We start from the raw sequence: 22,064 nt of genomic DNA, 5'->3' as shown, positions 1-22,064 counted from the left end.
TCCCTGGGCTGGGCAACTGTGGGCTATGTCAGACAAATAGGGAAAATAATCAACTAAACCCCCAACTGGAGAGGGAATGAGCAGTTACCATTGTGGCTCTAGAAATTCTCATGTTGTGTTGGCACAAATGCATTCACTGAGACACGAAAGATACCTATTGAGGGTCCATTAGATGTCAGGTGCTGGGAATTCAAAGGCAAGAGAACAGTGTCCCTGCTACAAGGAGCCACATTTTGTAATGATGAAGGAGAAGGCAAAGGCTGCATTTGGACACTTAGTTTCCATGTTCTTTGCCACCTTATAACCATAAGATTCTTGTCAGCAGCCCAGGGTAATTCAGCACTCTGGGAAGAGGGCTTGGAATGGCTTGTTGTTGTTGTTAAGTGCCATTGAGCTGGTTTCAACTCATAGCAACCCTGTATAGGCTTTCCAAGGAGCAGTTGGCGGGTTTGAACTGCCAACCTTGTGAATCAAACTGACCCTGAGGTCTAGTACATTATTCTGCAGTGCCACACCAGGCTAGATGTGAGTGTATGGCCACAGCATCCCAGGAATTGTAGGAAGGTTAAGTCCATACACAATGTTTATTCATCTGGGGATGGAGAGCTGCAGCCAGAGTGGATTGAGCTCTGGGAGATTGTATAAAACAGCATTGTCCCAGATGGTCATCTGGTAGTACTTTTCTGGAATCAAGTCCGATTTTGCTCTAACCAGTTGTTTCACCTTTCAACATGAAAGAGGACAATACCCTACATCTCAGGAGCTCAGCATGGGACATTCTACTCAGAAGAAAAAGCCATAGCCTCAAGATCTGAAGCAGCAAAGTGAAGGCTAGGGAACACAGTCAGGTAATTCCACCCTGAATCATGGTGCTGGTTGCCCGTGTGACTGGCATGCAAGAACAGATCCAAAGAACCATGTACACTAGGCTTAACCATGACTTCCATATTATCTTCATGGATAGAATGTGAGGGTCAATAAGTCAACATCCAGGGAAGGAGCAGTCAACAACAAATTGCACTAGGGAGGTCTGAAGTAAAAGATCTTTTTAAAGTTTTAAAAAGCAAAGATGTCACTTGGATGACTATAGTGTGTGTTTAGCCCAAGCCAAGATCTTTTCAATCATGCATTATGCATGCAAAATTTAGGCAGTGAAAAATGAAAACAGAAGAATTGAGCCATTCATATTGTGGTTTTGTCAAAGAATATTGGATATACCATGAATCATCAAAACAATGAATCAATCAGTCTTAGAAAAATAATAGAACCAAACTCCTGTTGACCTGGAGATGAGAGAGAGAAGAGGAAGGTTGGTTGGTCCAAAGTGCGGTGAGACTTGGGGACTCCTAAGCCCATGGACAAGGACCTAACCATGGAGGGCTAGAGTTGAGAGTGAAGTATCTAGCTGATATGAAGTAAAGGGAGATGAACAAGAACACCCAAACTTTCAGATAGTACCCATTTGACCTAGCCTCAATGGCTTGATGATCAGAACTTGACTAGAGGATGACAATTTTTTATAAAGGAAACAAGTGCAAATTGCCGCAGTTTGATGAACTTGACCTATACTTATGGATGTAGTAGCTCAAAATGCCAACTGAGAGGGAAGGAATCTTCACATCAAGTATCCCCTCTGTATACACGGTAGCTAGGAATAAGCAACTTAGACATTGGCTACCTAAAATTAGGGGGCAATAAAGGCACGAAGTGACTGGCTTACAAGTTTTCAAGAGGGAGTTTAGTTTCAGAGTGTGCAGGGGAAGATAGAGTCCCCACTGAATAGTTCTCATCTTGTCTAGATGGGTCTGGTAAAGGGAGATGGGGATACGATTTTTATGATTCAATAGTAAGTAATTGTTATCATGGCTAATTGCAACTGTCACAATTGTAAAGGTAGAAGTTTTGTAACAAAAATGGAGGAGTAGTTAATCTTACAAAGGAGCTCTGGTAGCATAGTGGTTACAAATTGGGCTGCAACCAACAAGGTCAGCAGTTCGAAACTACCAGCTGTTGTGTGGGAGAAAGATGAGGCCTTCTGCTTCTGTAAAGATTTACAGCCTTGGAAGCCCTGTACAGGGTAGCTATGAGTTGGAACTGACTCCTCGGAACATAACAACAAGTTAATCTTACAGTCCAGAAACAGAGGACCCTAGGACCATCCAGGGAGAAGACCACAAGCAGAATGCGGGACCCTATCCAGAGAATCAGTGACACCAGAGATGGAGGCAGAGATGAGGACATGGAGAGAGGGAGCAGCTGAGGACTCTAGACTCATGGAAAGAGAAGGACTGAGTGTTGGCGGCCAGGAGGCAGGCCTGCAGAATGTGCCCTTTGGTTGTTTAAATTATTATATATTCCTGAGTGTTTTTGTGTACATACCCCCACCGCCCCCCCCCAAAAAAAAAAAAAAAAAACAGAAGGAATGGAAGCAAATACTGTTGAATGATGATGCATGGAGGAGGAGAATGAAATCATTGCAATGAAACAATGGTGTAAAGTTGATGTTCTCCCATGTAAACTATTACTCAGTTCACAATTAAAAAATAATAACACAACCAAAATGTTCTTTGGAAGTAAGGACGGTGAGATTTTGACTCACTTACTTTGGATACATCATCAGGAAAGATCAAGGGATAGAAAAGGATGGCATGTTTGGTAAAGCAGATGCTCACCGAAAACGAGATAAACCATCAATGAGATAGACTGAGACATTAGCCAAAATAATGAGCTCAAGTATATAAGATGGCACAGGATTAGGCAATGTTTCATTCTGTTATACATGAGGTCACCAGGAATTAGAGCCAACTCAGCAGCAACTAACAACCACAAGAGAAGCAACCAGCCTGGTCTACTGGAGAAGACAGTCATTCTCCAATGCCTACTGGGAGACAGACAGCATGCACACAGATATGATCATCTGTCAGGTGCCTGATTTTAAGTGGTTCACCATTCATTCAACAAACATTTCTTGAGTGCCCGCCATGTGTCAAAGCACTGTTTGAGACTTTGGAAGATAGCAGTGGGCAGTAAATGTCTTGTTAGGAGTAGGTTGCAGAGACGTGGAGAGTGTCAGAACTATAACTGCAGAGCTATCTTAAACAGAAATATCCCATTTGAAAAATGTCACCCTGGAGTTTTCACAGAGATATTACTAGTTTAGTTAAGGTCGACTTGTGAAGAGAACAGTGACTTCAAGGGACCTGCCACCTCTAAATCATGCGACCTGTGGAGTTTCCAGTCTCTCAGGAACATTGCCTCAAAAGAAGACAGATCACAAGGTATCATGTTATATGTATCACAACTGAGGATAAATCACATGCTATGGGTCCACAGAAGTCTGGCTTCTTGTTGTTAAATGCTGTTGAGTTGGTTCCAACTCACAGCAACCCTGTATAGCAGGGGTGGAGACCCTTTTTTCTGCCAAAATTTATTACATTATCCATGGGTCCTACAAAGTTATCAACTTAAAAACTAGTCTGCTATATTTGGTCAAACAGTTCATTAACACATCCCTAATGTGATGGCTGGGATCCTGGTGTGGCATCACGGAACGAGCACTCGACCTTAATGTTGGTTTGAACCACAAGGTCTGTGGTTCAAACTCAACAGCTGCTCCTCAGAAACCTTATACGGTGTCACTATGAGTTGGAACTGACTCAATGGCACTTAACAACAACAACAATGCGACGGCTGGAACTGTGGTTGCCTTGGCAGGGCCAGACTGAATTATTTCATGGGCTTCATCCAGGCCACAGACTGGGTATTCCCCACCCCTGCTTTTCTGAGGAATAACTAGTATGTTTCAACTGCCAACCTTGCAGTTAGCAGTCTAGTGCTTATCCTACAGCATCACACCAGGACTCCAGGAGTGTGACTGTTGTTGTTATGTGCTGTTGAGATGGTTCCAACTCATAGCGACCTTGTATAGGTTTCCAAGGAGCAGCTGGTAAACTTGAACCGCCAACCTTGTGGTTCAAACCAACCTTGCAGCCCAGTGCATTAACCCGCAGCTCTACAACAGGACTCCACCAGGAGTGTGGCAGAGGGGTTAAAATGGACAGGTCAGGCAACTTCCATTTGTTAACTCATATGCTAATCCTTCTATATGTTAATCTGGACAATAGCTCTATGAGGTAGGAATCAATTCAACCTTTTACAGATGAGAGCATTTAGACTCTGTCTCACCCCTCTACTGATGCCATCCTAGGATGACCCTTTCCCCATCTTCATTGTCAAGGATGTTCTTGCCCAACCTTCAAGGCCTAACTCAAATGTTGCTGTCTCCAGGAAATCTCTGGAGTCTGGAGTCTGGTTTTATTGCCTATTTTTCTGTTTTCTGGTAACTGCCTGTGTTTCCTTATATCTTAGCACTTATATACTGTGTTGTCATATTTGTTAAAGAAGTGTCTATTTTTGATGTCCCCAGGTAGATCCACCAGTCTTTGTTGTATCAACAAGTGAAACACTGCCTGGGTCGTGAATGGCAGAGCCTAGATTCAAACTGTCAACCTGAAGGCTCTGCTCTCCCCTGGGAGAGTGCTGACAAGGATGGCAGAAGGCTATGTGGAAAGCCCACTGCATCACAAAGTACAAGATGATTCAATTACGAAGTGACATCAAGTGAAAGTTCATTTGAAGAAGAAAAGAGAAGTCAGCTTCGTAGAACTCACGCCATGAAAACCAAAAGTCTTCCCAGGCAGCACGGTTGGCAAAGAACAATTTTAGACTTTGCTGAAGCCCTGAAAGGTTGTGACATTTAAAGAGGCCAGTACACACCTAGAGTCTATGACTAAGATGAAATGTGACAAGTGAGTTAGGGGCAGCCCTAGTGTGTGGGAGCCATAAGCCCCACTGGGACAATAGCCTTCCTCCCCTAACAAAGTCATCAGACAGAAATTGATTTTTCCTCCCCACTTTCCAACATCAGAGCAGAAGGCCTGCAACACTCTTCTGAATTCTGCCTAAATAGATCTCAGAAAGACTATGCCTTTCATGTCTGCATCCCTAGAGGGAAGCCCAGTGAGATGGGACAGGTGGGAACAAGAATCTGCTTCTCAAATTCATCAACATAAGAGTTTCTAACTTGTTGAACCTGGACCACTGAGAGGAAGGGACATTTTAGTTAGTGTCTTAAGTGGCTTAGAGAAGAACTTTAAAAAATGTTAATAGTTTTATATTTGCATTTCCTTCTGTTTAAAGCAAGTAACAGGTCTTTTAGTTTTTTAGCAAAATTACCTTTCTAAATAGAGTTTCGTGAGTTTTGGTTTTTTTTAAGAGTATTTGGTTTAAGGATATAAAGTGCATAGGATACTCAATCAATGTGCAAAACCATTAAAACCATATGCAAGTGAATGATGTCTGAGAAACCTTGCACACACACAAAAATACCACTATGGACTTCTAAGGACTAATGAGTTCTTTCAAGAATCAAAAGAGATAATAGTTGTGAAAGTGACTTTAACTGTAAAGCACATTATCATTATTAACCCAAATTAAGACAATCAGAATATGCCTTGACTATTCAGTGGGTGGAGAACATGGTTCATTATTGAGACATAATAAAATTATGAGCTAAGGCTTGCTTTTCAATGGCTGTTTTAAAAGGTGGTTTATTTCAGCTGAGCCAACGACCTAGAAGAGGTAGGCTATTTTATAACCACATTGTGGTTTTTTTTCTTTTAATGAAGTTCAGAAAGACAATACATCTTTCACAAATGCATTTTGGTTCTTTGTCTCACAACAAACCAATGGTTCTTAGAAATAGCTTTGCTCTTAGAAAAGATGGAAAACAATGGCTTTTGTGACAAAAATGTTTCTCAATGGAAAATTAATCCATTCTTACAAGTAGACACTAAAGCATACGTGTCTGTGACATTTTTATCAGCCTCTTGCTCCCACTCGCTCCTTTTGTTCACAGCTACAGGGAAAGCAGAGTCTCTGGGTGGCACAAGTGGTTAATGTGCTTAGTTGCTAACAGAGAGACTGCGGTTTGAATCCATCCAGAGGGGCCTCAGAAGGAAAGACTTGATTTACTTCCCAACAATCAACCACCATAAACCTTATGGTACACAGTTCTACTCTGACATAAGTTGGAGCCAACTCACTGGCAACTGGTTTAGTTTAACACAGAAACTATGGTGGTGGTAGTGGTGGTTATGTGCCGTGGAGTCGGTTCCGACTCATAGCGACCCTGTACAGAGTTTCCGAGGCTGTAAATCTTTATGGGAGCAGAAAGCCTCATCTTTCTCCTGCAGAACAGCTGGTAATTTCAAACTCCTAACCCTGAGGTTAGCAGCCTGATTCGTAACTATTACACTACCAGAGCTCCTTACAGAAACTATAGCCGGTACTAAAAACACACACGTTCTCCAGAAACCTGGTTCTAGCTTATTCCTTTTCCTTCCTCTTTAAGCCTTCTGGATGAGCTATAAACAAAGGCATAAAATTGACAGGTTTCCTTTCAGCACCAATCAGGAGAAGAAGCTTCTTTATGAAGTATGAATGGCATTTACTCCAACTTGATGTAAGGTAAACTATGTTCATGCTCAGCTCAGCGCACACCTAGTCCTATTCTGAAGCTAAGTTTTCTATGATACTACCCTTTGATCTCTTCAGCCTGATCCCCACCTGTGTGAGGATCCCTGCTCTTTTCATCCCACCAGGCTTGCCCATTTCCTGGTCCTACAACCTCTTCCTCTCATTCCATGCCCACTGCCCAGATGCCTAGAAAAGATACAAACTCTGTACTCTGTCCATTCTCTTTGCTCAATGAGCAAGGCTATTTAAAATAGCTTCTGTGTTGGGAAAGGACATGTAGAGTTTCTCAGGAGCTTCCCTCCTCTCTGCACCATACCCAAGAAAAACCTTTCATGTTCCTGGGCCTCATTCCCACCAATAATGAGGTGCCACTTGGTGGCCTCTCAGGTCCATTCCAGATCTAATGTGTTATGAACACTGGGCCAGTCTACGGCTCCCTGGCATCAAAAAGAAAGAAGGGTACGTTGTTATGGTCTAGAATAGGCTGACGGGGACCTCGCATCATCAATTGGATCATGTTAGACTCTAAAGTTACTTGGAATTTTCTGTCACAGGTTGAGATGTTGAGAGTGTCATTGGGAAACAGAACTGTTGTTATTGTTGTTGTTAAGTGCCGTCAAGTTGGTTCCGACTCATAGCAAATCTGTATAGGCTATCTGAGGAGCAGCTTGTGAGTTTGAACTGACTACCTTGCAGTTCAAACCAACTTTGCAGTCCCGTGCTTTTCTTACAGCACCACACCAGGGCCTGTGCATAAAACTACAAGGATGTCTAAAGTCCCTGTTTGTACTGTGGTACTGCGGCTTCAAGTGTACACGATTATGGAAAAGAGAAGAGCTCTGAAGTCAACAAGCCTCCGGTTGGATTCAAGGTCCACCACTTACTAGCTGGGCAACTTTGATCAAGGGACTTGAACTCTCTGAACATCAATTTCCTCACATGTATAATTGTTGTTGCTGGGGTTAAATGTCATCAAATCAGTTCTGAGCCACAGCGACACAGTGCAGGGTTTCTGAGGAGTGAATGGTGGGTTTGAACTGTCAACTATGAGGTTCCAACCAACCTCATGGTCCAGCGCTTATCCTACAGCACTACATCAGGACTCCCACATATAAAATTATAACTGATTAATGAAATTGAAATAAACATCCCTACCTCAGAGGATTGCTATACTATGAATGGTGTGAGGGGAGAGACTATGACTGACTTGAAAGCCATTTAGAAGATTATATATGTAAAGGGTTTAGCTTGAGCTATGCCCATAGTAGATGGTCAATTAAGGACTGTCATTGCTACATAACAATAGGACCATACCACACCAGTTACTGTAATACTGAATTTTCTGAATTGGTCAGTAAATAGCAAGTTCGCTGAGCCCAGGTTTCCCCTCTAGCTTCCTGGCCACTCCGACCCCTCTAGTAGGACCACCCCCACCCCCCGACTTCTCCACAGTCCAGCCTGGCAGAGCAGAGGTCCTCCCTGATGAATTCTATTCTGTGCACTCAGAGCCCTACTGGATATCAAGAATTTTCAGTTTCATTCCTTGCTGTTAATCATTATTAGTATAGTGCCTAGACTATTACAGTCACCTGATTGATCTCAAAACATATTTAGTGAATAATTTAATTTTTTGTTACATTATAGAAATAACCATACGTAGGGCTAAGCACAGAAATTATTTGCATAAAAAAATCTATGTCCTTCATTTGGGTTTTTCCCAATACTTGCCTATTATAAACAGTCAAAGTAATTGATCTAAACATCAATCTTATTATGTTAAAAATCATTCACTGCAACACAGTTCACAATGGTCAAAAGATGGGAACAACCCAAGTGTCTATCAACAGATGACTAGGTCAGCAAACTGTGGTAGATCCATACAGTGGATTATTACTCAACCATAAAGAGAATTAAAGTCCTGGTGCATGCTACACCATGGATGAACTTTGAAAATGTTTTGTTAAGTGCCAATGAGTCAGTTGTGACTCATAGCCACCCTGTATGGGGTTTCTGAGGGAGATCTTTGTAAAGGAGCACTGAACTTGTGTGAATGGTGCCGGAATCATTTGGAAATGGACAATGGCGTCAGTTGCACAACATGATGGATGTAATCGATGTCACTGAATTGCACATGCGAACAATGTTGAAGTGGCAGATGTCTTGTTCAATATATTTTTACCATAATAAAAAAGTTATTTTAAATCCATACCCCTGATATTTGCCACAACCTTGTTTACCTACAGTCTCTGAGCAACAAATTGCTTGTGTGTGTGTGTGTGTGTGTGTGTGTGTGTGTGTGTGCACGCGCGCACGAAAGAGAGAGGGAGAGAGAGACTTATTGAGAAAAGAGGAGCCCAGGTTCTTAAAAGTACAGAATTCTTACCAAAGTAAGGAAGTTGCTTAGCAACCTTGTCCTGGTAAAATGTCAAGCATGCAGGTTTTCTGACTGGCCAGACAGGGCGTAAATAGCTTGGAGTTTTCATTTCTTTGCTGCCATGCCAGGGTACAGTTGGCTGTCCCATTTGCAATCCTTTTCAAGATGGGATGGAAACTTGGTGATGAATCATCGGTAACCGCTAATACCTACCCACGGTGAGGAGGGAAGAGCTAAAGACTTGCTATTTCCAAGAGTCAAGATTGTTCTTTTAAAGTCTAGGAGCACGGTTGGATCCTACCCTACACTGTTCTTTCCCAGTAAGGGAACTCATCTCTAGTGAGGGATATGATGTACAAGTCTAAGAACCATAGAATATCCAGATATTCTGTCTGCTCTTCTTGGCCTAAGAGAAATTTGCTCATCCTTTTCCTGCTTAGTCCTTCTCAATATACAGGCAGGCTGCTATGAATTGGAACGGACTTGATGGCACTTAACTGGTAGCGTAGTGGTTATGAGTTGGGCTGCTAACCTCAGGGTGAGCAATTAGAAACTATCATCCGTTCTACAAGAGAAAAATGAGGGTTTCTGCTCCCATAAAGATTTATAGCCTCAGAAACCCTATACAGGTCACTATGAGTCAGAACCAACTCCACAGCACGTAGCCACCACCAACAACATAGGGTTTCTAAGGAGCTGCTGGTGTGTTTAAACCACCAGCCTTGCAGTTAGTAGACCAGACAGTGCTTACCCTATGGAGGCAGGAGGGGGAGTGTCTTATTCTTTAGGAAACAGGAACTGCAAGAGTTAGAACCCCAAGAGAGGCCATGAGCTGGGTTGGGAAAGGGGCAGGCATGAGGATAGCTATTGGGTCAGTAGGAATATTTGTACATATACAAAAACTGAGGCACAGAGAAAATAGAGAATTTGCTCAAGGAAACAAGGCTAGCAGTAGTGGTAGAGATGGCACTGGAATCAAGGGGCAAGCCTGGTTTTAGAGTCAGCAAACCTGGATTTTAGCGCCAGCCCTGCCCTGCCCTTTACTATGTTGGCTGTGCAGTTTCTCAGAGGAGTTACTCTCTGTTCAAGCTTCCCTGTTCCTCAGAGCCGCTGGCTCAATCGCTACCCACATTCCCAACCCATTGTGGCCTCTCTCAGACTGTGAGTTTTGCAACTCCTGTTTCCAGCAGACTGGGACATTCCCCCTCCTGCCTTCATCACCTTACAATTGAAACTCCAGTTCTGGTTCCCTTCACAGGGCTCCCAGTCCATTCCCACCTTCTTCTTCCTCACCCTCCAGCAGAAAGGGCATCAGATGCCAGGCATTTACTTTTGTGTATTTTTTACATCCCAACTGCTAAATCACTGCACAACCACCCTGAGACGGAAGTGGGAAATATTTCACGCCCATTTCACAGCTGTAGAGCACTGTAACACATTCAAATGGAAACCAAGACCTCAGATATCAAATTGCCAGTCAGGAGATCACCTTCTTTGCTTCAAAAGCCCTTCCTGGCTTTCTCAGCTGGGGAAGTAAATGAACTTGTAGAAGGGACCTTCCCCCTGCCCCCAGGGCTTTAGGGCAAGAATGTGAGAAACCAAGACACAGCAGCTGGCTCCAGCAGTATGAGCACACAGGTCAGCTTCACCTGGATGTATGCAGTCCCCAAAGGAGGGCTAGCTGACAGGGTGGGGACAGGTGGTAACCCCTCTCTCCCTCCCTCTTCAACTTCCCTCCTTGATTCCTTCCACTTCCCCCACACCTGTAAAATCTGTGATGATGGAGGTAGTGAAAAGTAGAGAAAGACTGATAATCAGCCTCATTATTCCCAGTATTATATATAATTATAGCAAAACCTCACTCATTTGGATCAATTGAGAGAAAAAATCTGTCTAAATGTGTGACAAGTTGGCAGATTACTTTTAAATGACAATTTTATTACTTCTAAGTAACACATGAAGAGTTTGTGTTCCAAGAACCACAAGCTAATGGTTACTAAGTGGAGACTTTATAAAACCTGCTTTAAAACACTCTTTTACAATTAACACCCGGTTAATATGTTAATGATGCTCCTAATATGCTTTTTAAATTGCTTGAAAACAGATGTATCTTAAATAGGCTTAACGCTTCTACTACAATCTTATTTGTTTTAGTAAAACCTTTTTTTCCCTTCTTTCATGAATGAGCAAATAAAAACTAGTTCATACCATGACCAAGTTAATCACCATTCCAAATTAACTGTGTCATATATTCTGGTATGGCGCTGTAGGCTAAGCATTGTACTGCAAGGTCGGTTTCAACTGCAAGGTGAGTGGTTTGAACTCACCAGTCGCTCCTCGGAAACCCTATACAGGATCGCTGTGGGTTGGAATCGACTGGATGGCACTTAACAACAACAACAAACTAATAAAGCCATATTGTTGGTTAGAACCCATACTTTTAGGATATGAACCATCTCATTTTCTAGAAGAGGAGATCATCCCAGAGAGGCTGGGTGACAAGAACAAAAACACCAAGTCTTCTGACCCCTGGGATCAAGCTTGTACCACCCACCACAGACTGCCTTACATTAATAAAACTTCATAGTTATGTGCTATTTTTCATTATAACCAGCCCTGGTGTCTCAGAAGTTAACACTTGTCCACTAACTGAAAAGTAAGAAGTTTGGATCCACCCGCCACTCTACAGGAGAAAGATGTGGCAATTTGCTTCCATCGAGATTGTTGATGTTGTTAAGTGTCATTGAGTTAGTTCTGACTCATAGAAACGACCCTGTATAGGATTTCCAAGGAGCGGCTGGTGGATTCGAACCACTGGCTTGTGAGTCAAACCGACCTTGTGGTCCTGTGCATTATCTTGAAGCGCCACACCAGGATACCTCCATAAAGATTATAGAAACCCTGTGAGACAGTTCTACCCTATCCTACAGGGTTGCTTTGAGTTGGATTCAACTTGATTGTAATGGATGTGAGTCTGGGTCATTCAAAATTATGTTATTTCCACACCAGTAGTCCTGGTGTGGCACTATAGGATAAGCATTGGACTGCTAACTGCAGGATTGGCGGTTCAAACCCACCAGTCATTTCTCAGAAACCCTAGACAGGGTCACTATGAGCCAGAACTGATTTGATGGCACGTAACAGTTTACTTCCATATAGATTAATGGTTCAACTGGTCAATAGAAAAAAAAGATCTTGGGTGCCTATTATGTGCCGGACTCTGTGTTAGGTATTACGTATATAGTAGTCTCTCCTGGAGCCCACCATCTACTTCATCCAAGCTTCAAACCGATTCACGATCATCTGTAGGGAGGGAATTAACCCATTAGACAGATTAGAAAATCAAGGTTCAGAGTGACAAAGGGACCTTTTCAAGAGCTAGCTATCAATTGCTCTAGATCCAGAATCTGTTTCTAGTCTAGTGTCCTTTCTGTCAACCCTTCTGCATGTTATTGATGGCATTTTGCTTGCATGCTAGCTTCCCCACCCACAATCCAATTATGAACTTTGTTGGTACAGATGGATGTTATACCATCAAAAACAACTTGGAGGCATACAATAACAATGTATGAGAATCACCATGAGTTCCAATAACAACCAAGAGTACCAGTCCCATACATGGCTACAGCATGTCCTGCCAGTCCACAAAGACAAATACCACGGAGGTATTTGCTGAGGGTTGCTCCACTGACCCCTTGTTCCTGGTGTCCTTGGACACCAGTTTGTCCACACCCAGCTCTTGAATCCATGACCCTGACCTTCCATTCCTTTCTCTTTCTTTCTGGATCTCTTGTTCAGATATGTTCTCCCAAGCCCCTAAATATGGGCTATCTTCTAAAATCTACAGTCCTTTTAAAATATAGTGAACTATATTATTAGCACAATGTTACTATCAGGTAACAATATTTGTTCTTGGATTCTAAATTACTTGGATTCATTCACTTAAACACAGCCCCCAAACTAATTTCCAGAAATAAGTAATTCCCAAGTGTCCTGAGGACTCCTGGTGTGGGGCTATAGGAACAGCATTGGACTGCAAACCATAAGGTCGGCAGTTCAAACTCCCCAGAAACCATATACAGAGTTTTTATGAGTCGGAACTGACTCGATGGCACTAAAAAGGGTCCTGAAGGAATCTGAGCTTGTGACTAGTTTCTACATTTCTTAAGGGCAGAGGATACATACATCTTCTATTCTTGGTCTCATTCACCACCCTTACAAAGTGCAGGTGCTTGGCCAGTGTGTGCTGACTGACTGGCTGGTTGTAGCCCCAGGTCAGACTAGAATGTTCTTTCCCTACTGGTGAGCTCTATAATTTGCTCTGCTCCCACATCACTGAGGAAACCAGGTGCAGTATGCCAAGAGACTATTTCTTCATGACACTACCAGTTGCCTTACATTCCTACTCATGGTGGCCCCATGTATGTATGTCACAGCAATAAGCCATTTTAAAAGCATATTAGGAGCATCAGTAATATATTGTTGTTAAGTGCCGTTGAGTCAGTTCCAACCCATAGCGACCCTGTATAGGGTTTCTGGGGAGCAGCTGGTGAGTTTGAACCACCAACCTTGACGTTCAAACTGACTTTGCAGTCTAGCACATCAACCCACACCACCACTTAACCGGGTGTTAATTGCAAAAGAGAGTATTAAAACCATAGGGTTTCCCATGAATACGATCTTTCAGAAGGAGATATCCAGACCTTTCTTCCAAGGTGCCTCTGGGTATATTCGAACCCCCAACGTTTCAGTTAGTAATCAAGTGCTTAGCCATTTGCTTCATCCAGGGGTTCCCCACCCCTTGATGCTAATAGGCAATGAAATGAAAAGGAGGAACAAGGAGATATTGAGTCACAGAAATGACACCCAGTCACCCAGTCTTGATAAAACATCCCACAATATTTACTGAGCACTTTCTTTACTGCTCCTCTGATTCCTTGTAAGGGTTTGTTGTTCTTGCTGTTGTTTTTAAATTAAAGATCAGGGAAAGCACGCTCTTATGTTTTTTTGGGTTTTTTCCATTTTTGAAGTTCAGATGCTGAATTCTGAAATCCTTTTGAGTTATGGTGTTGGAGGAGAACATTGAAAGTGCCATGGGCTGCCAAAAGAACCAATAGATCAGTTTTGGAAGAAGTGCAGCCAGAGTGTTCCTTAGACGCCAGGATGGCTAAACTTTGTCTCTTATACTTCGGACATATTGTCAGGAGGGACCAGTCGCTGGAGAAGGATATCATGTTTAGTAAGGTAGAGGGTTAGAGAAAAAGAGGAAGATCCCCAGCGAGATGGATTGGCAAAGTAGCAGCATCAATGGGCTCAAGCATGGCAACAATTGTGAGTTTGGCCCAGGATCCGGCAGTGTTTCATTCTGTTATGCATAAGGTCACTATGAGTCGGTACTGACTCAATGACACTTAATAACAACAATATCAGGAGTATGAGATTGAACTTGAGAATACAGACCCTTGAGCATATGCCCCTTCCACATCTAGTTATATATAGTTATCTGATAAAAGGGAATAAGAGACTCCAGATAGTTTGATTTGCAGTTGAGGAAACTGAGGCAGTCATGACTTAACCAGCCACCGGCCTAGGACCTAGGTCTCTTGAACATAAGGGCTGTGGGTTCCAGGTCATGGCTCCCACTCTGCCTGTCTTGTTAGCACCTGCCCGGGAATGACTTGTTCTAGCATAGTTTTCTGAAATAGCACTCCCTTGGGGGCAGGGTTCATGTCTTATTTACTTCACTTGTGGGTCTAATGCTTTAAACAAACCCCTCTAAGAAAAATCTACAAACAAAATTCTCACTGAATTTAGTACTGTATTCTCCAAATTTTCTGTGAACTGCAGAAAGGGAACTAAATTTTATGACTCAACAGCACTTAACAACAACAAATAGTGTGGAAAGGTCTCTGTCACCTTATGTGGTTAGAGGTTTGAGCTATTTCACCAAATGTCGGGGTAGGGATTCTCTGTTGCTTACCTCACTTTACCATCCTCTTGCCACCCAGGAGACCCCTGCGAGGGGTTCAGAGGAACCCAGCTTAACCCTCGAAAACAATCATAGGGCCTGGCTGTCCATACCCAGCTTCCTCATCTGGAAAATGAGGGTTCAGATCAGATAATCCTCTGGCCCCTCTTTCTAGCTTTGATGATTCCCTCTGAGACTCAAGCCAAGGGAGCAGACAGTGGTAACTGGAGCCTCATCAGAAATGGTCCCAGAGCTTCATCACAAAGGTTCTCCAGGGGTCAGCAAACTTACTGACACCCAGTCGTGGGCATGTCCACTTGTTTCAGCATTGGATGACTGCTTTTGATTCAACAGAGACCTACAAAGACTGAAATGCTTTCTACCTGGGCCTTTATAGAAGTATGCTGAACCCTGACCTAGAATATAAAACTGGGCTTTATGCATGTATTATAATAAAGTGGGCTTTACCCGTAAAACAAATATTAATCTTTGTTTTATTAGCACCTTTGCGTGTCCAGTCTCTCTACACTAGTCATCTTATTCATTCCTGAAATTATTATATATGTTCAAAAGCAAAAATTCATACGACTGAAAAGAAAGTTGTAAAGTTCATGGGATAAGAATCCAACATATTAGTTGTTCCTCTTATTCATAATTCACTTATCTGGGGCTGACTTGGAACCGTCCATCTTTTAATTATCAGCTAAACACTTAACTACTTACTGTGCCACCAGGCCTCCTCACTGTAGGGACTTAGCACAGCAGTCCTGGGTTTGAATCTCGGTTCTGCTTCTTACCAGTTAGATGATTTCGGAGAGGTTACTCAACCTCCCTGTGTCTCAGTTTCCTTGTCACAAAAATGGAAGTGGTGAGTATAATCAATACCTGACCTTCAAGGGTTCTTCAGAATATTAAGTGATATGGTGAGTGTATGCAACATGGATGGTGGTTGGTGGTTGTGTGCTGTGGAATCCATGGCGACTCATGAAGTCCCCATACAGGGTTTCCGAGGAGCAGCTGGGGGGTTTAAGCCACCGACCTTGTGAATCACAGTACTTACCCTAGAGTACCATACCTAATAAACATTAGTTATTAAATTTTATTCTTTTGTGATGATCACCAAGCCAGGACTTGGCTCAATATTATAACAATCACCAAAGCCTAGGCATTCTCACTGGGCCTTTTAAATGAGAGGAGAAAATGCCCGCTTTCTGTGGGATTCCCTGGCATACCAGGCACCCAGTTCTAAGGTGCATAAGCTACATGAAGATGGGGAAGGAAGAAGTGGAGAATTTAGATTTCTCTTTGCACAATTTCTTCCCCCAGTTGCTATTCAACTCTCTCTCTCTGTGTAAGACTGTTTCAGAAAATAGTTTATACTAAATATGATGCTCCTTCCTAAATCACATAAACAGTTAGTCCTCCCTATGTAAACCCTAACCATTTATACCCATGTTAAGTCCCAATTAGCCACCCACACATCTAGGGTGGGGGGTGGGGGGGAGAATGTTCTGGCGCACTCACACACACACATACACACACACACACACGCCTCCCATATCCACACACACATACCCCTGTAAATACACTCACTCACCTCCTTCACCACATATACACTCTCTCTCCTCCTACTTAAACACACATACGAGCAGGTTTCAAAACATATGTAGAAAAATTCCACTACATTTTAGTTTAATTTTTCCATTTTTTGAAGCCCCTCATATATACCCCCATAAATACTCTCATGCATATACACTCTTCAACACACACCATCCTTCCACATACACAAACATCCAAACACACATATACCTACACACACACACACACACACCATCCTTCTATATACACACACATCCAAACACACATTTACCTACACACACCTCTCACTCTAGGACTGCTCTTAGGTGGACAGAGGAGTGTCACAAATGAATGACCAGGGTCCATGGGGCAGGACTCCTATAGATCAGTAGCCCAGGAGAGGCCTCCAGAAGTCATGATCACTCCTCCCAAACCAAAACCAACCCACCGCCTGCCTTTGAGATGATTCTGACTCACAGCGACCCTACAAGAGTAGAACTGTTCCGTCTCGTTTTTAAGACTGTAAACCTTTACGGAAAGTAGACACTCTCACCTTTCTCCCTTGGAGTGACTGGTGGGTTTGAACCACCGACCGTGCAGTTAGCAGCCCAACACTTAATCCATTGTGCCACCGGGGCTCCTTCTCACTCCTCAGTAGCTTGTGCTCCTAAACTAGCTTGCTCTATAGTCCTCAACAGTCAGACCATTGTGTGTACATCTCTGAGGCTGGATTTTGGAAGCTGGATTATTGGGTATCCTAGCTCCCTTGGGGTGGAGGGAGTTGCTGCTGCTTCACAGAGCACATCTGTCACCTATAGAAGCCTTGAAAGGTAGCTCCACAAAGGATGCACTGTGGAGTCAGACTGCCTGGGTTCAAATCCCTGACTGTACCATTTTCTAGCTGAGACCTTAAACAAGTTACTTCTTCTGCCAGTGCTTCAGTTCTCTCATCTCTGAAAGGAGTGTGGTGATGTTAGTAAAGTACAAACTCCTAGGATTCTCATGAGGATGAGATGAGCTGAGATCGGTCAAAGTACTTACAGTGGTATCCGGCACTTGACAAGTGTCTCAGCATGTTTGTTACGTGAAATGAGAGAAGTTCTCTCTCTCCCTGATCTCCTTCTCAGCCTAAGGATACTGTACAATTGGGTCAGGGGGTGGGGGGATTACAGTCTTGGATTTGCCATCTCCTTAAGGCAGCAACTGTCTCATCCCAGGAAAACAAATCTCTTACTGAGCAGCTGGCCAACCCAGGACTTGGCAGAGAATGAGAAGAGAAGGGTTTTCCCTTGTCATCACGGACTCACAGCAGAGCCCACGAATGGCTTTGGTGGGGCCACTGCCACTCATGGGAATCACTTCCCTTTGTCCACGTTGACCGGTTTCTTGAGTAGATCTATAGTTTGATACCTGGTAAGCACAACCCTAGACACAAATCCCAGGTGTTGTTTCCAAAGGGCAACACAGTTCCCCAAGAGATTGTCACCCAAATCACAGGAGCCCTTGGTGATTCCATTTGTCAAGATATAAAAGAGTAGGGGGCCCTACACGAAATCATTTAACAAGTGCAGCATCATTTGCTGCATGGGAGTAAGGGCTAGTGACAGGAACTCCAGTCCTCAGGGTTGCCCTAGGTCTGCAGGTGGCTCCTCCCTCTCCTCCATTGCAAGTTCTCTAGTTCCCGGGAGGCTTCCCTGAAGATGGGGGCAGAGCCTTTTGGCTGTGTTTCAGCCTACTCTTAACTGGTATATACAAACAAAATGGAAAACATCAACAGAACTAAACAAAATCATTGTTTTCCTCTCTCAGGAATGACACGGAAGAGTAGCATTCTAGGGAGACACTTAAACAAGCTAGATGACCCTTTTCCTTCCATTCTCAAGGTTGTTGCTAAGTACCATGGAGTCAGTTCCAACTCAGTGACCCTGGATAGGGTTTTCAAGGAACGGCTGGTGAGCTTGAACCGCCAACTTGAGATCAAGTACTTATCCTAAGGTGTCACACTTACATGGATTTATTTCTTCCAAGGCTGCACAGCTGCATCTCCTTCTATCTGAGATACAAGAAATCCTGGCCTCTTACAATTACGGGGATTTAAGCCAGAGTGAGTGGATTTAATTTTATTTCCGTAGATTCCTAGTTCATTATTCTATAATAATATCTGGTTTTTCTATTACGTTGCATTAATTTTAAATTAATTTTATTGCCTGAATAAAATGGAGAGGGTGAATATAATAACTTCTATTAAATACCAACTAGAAAGATAACACTGCAATAGCTGCTTTTTCATCTGCTAGTCATTTAATTCTCAGTAATACTCTAAGGTTGGGATTATGCATCCCATTTTAGAGATTAAAAAAACTGAGGTGTGACTCAGAGAGGTTCAGGATCTTACCTAAGATCACACAGCACACTCAGGTCAACCCAGCTCAGCTCACATCTCTGCCTATCTGTCTCAATTTCCCCCCCTCTTTCTCTCATGTGCTCTTTTCACTATATCAGATTAAATCAATAACCAACTGGAAGGCACTTAACAACAACAACAAAATAGCTGATATAAGGAGCCCTGGTACCATGGGGATTATGAGCTGGGTTGCTAACCAACTGCAAGGTCAGCAGTTCAAATCTGACAGCTGCTCGGCAGGAGAAAGGTGAGACTTTCTGCTCCCAGAAAGATTTTCAACATTGGAAACCCTATACAGGGTTGCTATGAGTTACCACGGACTCCACGGCACAAACCGCCACCACAATAGTTGGTATTAACTCGATGGCAGTGAGTTGGTACCATAAATCTGAGTCAAGGACTTCTCTGTGAAGGCTTTGCCACTCAATCCCACATATACTTGGACTAGTCCCTGCCCTCCATTGTTGCTGCTGTTGTTAAGTGTAGTGGAGTCAGTTCTGACTCACAACTACCCTGTATAGAGTTTCCGAGATGCAGCTGGTGAATCTGAAATGCTGACTATGCGGTTCAAACCGACTTAGGCCTCAGTTTATACATCTATAAAACAAGAGTTCTAAAATGCTCAAAATCCCTTTTAGTGCTAACATTGTAAGATTCCAACAGGCAACGCTTTCCTGTAAAACTTTTGACTAAATCCTCTTTCTCCAGTCTGCATCTCAGCTTTCTTCCTACACCCCCCAACCTTTACTCCTGTTTCAAAGGGTTTCCTCAGCATTAATGAAGCCATGTCCTTACCGAGCTCCAAGGTCCTGAGAATCTGACTGAGGAGAGTATGTTCTTGGACAACTGAGTTCAAAAGGAAAGGAAAAAGTGATTCTCAGCTCTGTGAATGGGAGGGAGATGGGAGCTGAGAAGACTTTTCACACCCAGGGCCCAACTCTGAACTAGAGATCAAATGTCCAGTTGACACCGTTGGCCACCACTCTTCCTCAGCCATGTCACCAGACTGGACCAGAGAACTTAAACATTACCTCTTTCAGGAACCTTCCCAAAGGGACCCTCCCCTGTGTCCAGGTAGTTCCTTCCCCACACCTCCCATATAACACACACTGCACAGTATTAAATGTGTTCAACAAACCAGTCCTAGTCCACAGCAGGGACTATGTCTCATGCATGTGTATTTCAAGCACTTAATACCGTGTTTGGCTCATAAAAACTCCCCCATGAATGAGCAAACCACCTAGCCAAAAGTCTTCAGTTAGGGATCATGTCCACACTGCAGGGTTCCGCAAAGCCCACCAAGCGTTCTACCTAATAAACTGGACAGCCTTCATTTCCAAACCTTCAGATGAATTGGCTGTCTGTCCACTGAGGTGTTCAGTGGACCAGAGACTTTGTAGTTCTCAAGACCTTACAAGAATTTCTTCTTTGTCCTGCCTGCCAGCATCCACAGGGCAAAAACTACCCTTTGGCTCTCAAGAGCACAAACTACATGCCATCAACTGACAAGTTACAGGCCAGTTGGTCAGCTGTTCGTCCCATTTACTCGAAGCTGGACGACTGCTAGTGCCATTTCTGTCACTGAATGGAGCGATCCATTAGACGGACGTGCCTGGGCACTAAGGCGGTCTGAGAACCCAGTCTCTGGATCCAGAAACCTCTCTGAAGTGTGACTGGACTAGCCTGCCTGACTTGGCCACTTGGCTCTTCTGCTTGCCAGATCTGTTATAAGACCCCAGCCCCAGAGTGGAAATGATAGCAACAACTCTTGCATTGGAATTGGGGGCAACAGCAGAATAGGGGAGAAGAGGCTATTAGAAAATCAAAAGGGAAGAAAACCCAGGAAGGAACACCCATGGCAAATTTAAGTGCTAAGTTTTCTTTTTTTTAAATCTAATAACATGGAAATCTGTTTTAAAATATATATAGTTTTTTCAAATCATGCTCTTATTACTAAGTATCCCAGGGACCTTTCAGATAGATAAAAACCTTTTTAATCACATTTTATTTCATTATACATTGAATAATAGGTATATCATAGTAATTTCTCTTTTAACTCCTCCACTTTTCATGCCCACACCAACCCGTTGGGTTATAACAAAGCTCTTAGTCTATCTTTGTCTCAGACATTCTCCGCATGTTGGCTTAGGCACTCTCCTTAGAATATCCCCTTTTCTGTTCACTCCTCCTGCTATGCAAACATACCCTCACCTATGAAACATACTCTCCTGCCCCATCTCGCCTGTCTCTTGCACAGAGACGGGACTCTCATACACAGAAGCACCCTATATGCATATAAACATATATGCTCTCCTAAATCAGTACGAATCCAGTTATCCAATACCTTCTCTGTCTTCCCAGACAGATCCCACATAGTACAGCCCATGTGGAGATACTCACCGCCAAAGCCGGTGGGAAACTTCATGAAGTGAGAATAATTTCCATACATGTTTACTCTTCAGTTCATATTTCTCTCTTGTCTGTCTTCTAAATATTATGGCCTCTCTCAGCTCCCAGGCAAAGCTGGACTCTCTTCAACTTGGGCTAACAAGAGTGGTCATCGCTTCCTAGCAGCCCTGGGAGCCCAGGCTTGGCCAGCCCTCTGGGATTAGTCAGGAATCTGCTTCTAGAGCTGAGAGTCCACATAGTGCGTTCGAGAGGGCCGTGGCGGCAGCAGCTGGTGCCTGTCAGTAAGCACGCATAATGCTGCTGTTACTGCCGCTGCTGCCACTGCCGCTGCCGCTACTCTTGCCACCGCCACTGCTGCTGCTGGAGATCCTGTTGCTAGTTTGATTAACTCAGGGCTGGGCTGATGCGTGTTACTCTCCCAGCTCCCAGCTTGTCCCCGGAGGTCCCTACCAGTGCCACAATCTATTATCTAGGAAGCCAATCGATATCTGACCGCCCCAGAGTAGGTCAGGAGAGAGCAGAGAGGTGGCAGGGGATGGAAGAGTCTTTAGGTGTCTTTTCCCTGACTTGTACCCACAAAAATCAATGGGGTTTTATTAAAATGTGTTTTCTCACTCCGACTTCTATCTGCCCAATGCACTTGGTATTTGATCTGTGAAAGGCAGTGGGAGTGGGTACTAAGAGAGAACAGAGCCCTTTCATAAGCATGAGATGACAGAAGCCTGAGACTCAATCCCCGGCCATGGAGAAGGGGAATAGAATGGCCCTTACATTTGGGGTGGACCTCTCCTGCT

General features: G+C 43.5%; 1 protein-coding gene across 1 annotated transcript in view; it reads right to left on the bottom strand.

Moving 5' to 3' along the window:
- Positions 1-21,778, bottom strand: part of RXRG (retinoid X receptor, gamma) — an 82,519-nt gene extending 60,741 nt beyond the window's left edge. Inside the window, exon 1 of the mRNA XM_006876511.1 lies at positions 21,262-21,778. Coding sequence (XP_006876573.1) covers positions 21,262-21,310 — 49 coding nt within the window. The 5' untranslated portion in view covers positions 21,311-21,778. The remainder of the gene's footprint in view (positions 1-21,261) is intronic.
- Positions 21,779-22,064: the final 286 nt, after the last annotated feature.

Source organism: Chrysochloris asiatica, unplaced genomic scaffold, assembly GCF_000296735.1.
Source record: "Chrysochloris asiatica unplaced genomic scaffold, ChrAsi1.0 scaffold00386, whole genome shotgun sequence".
Classification (NCBI taxonomy): Eukaryota; Metazoa; Chordata; class Mammalia; order Afrosoricida; family Chrysochloridae; genus Chrysochloris; species Chrysochloris asiatica.
This window is presented reverse-complemented; position numbering and strand designations above follow the sequence as displayed.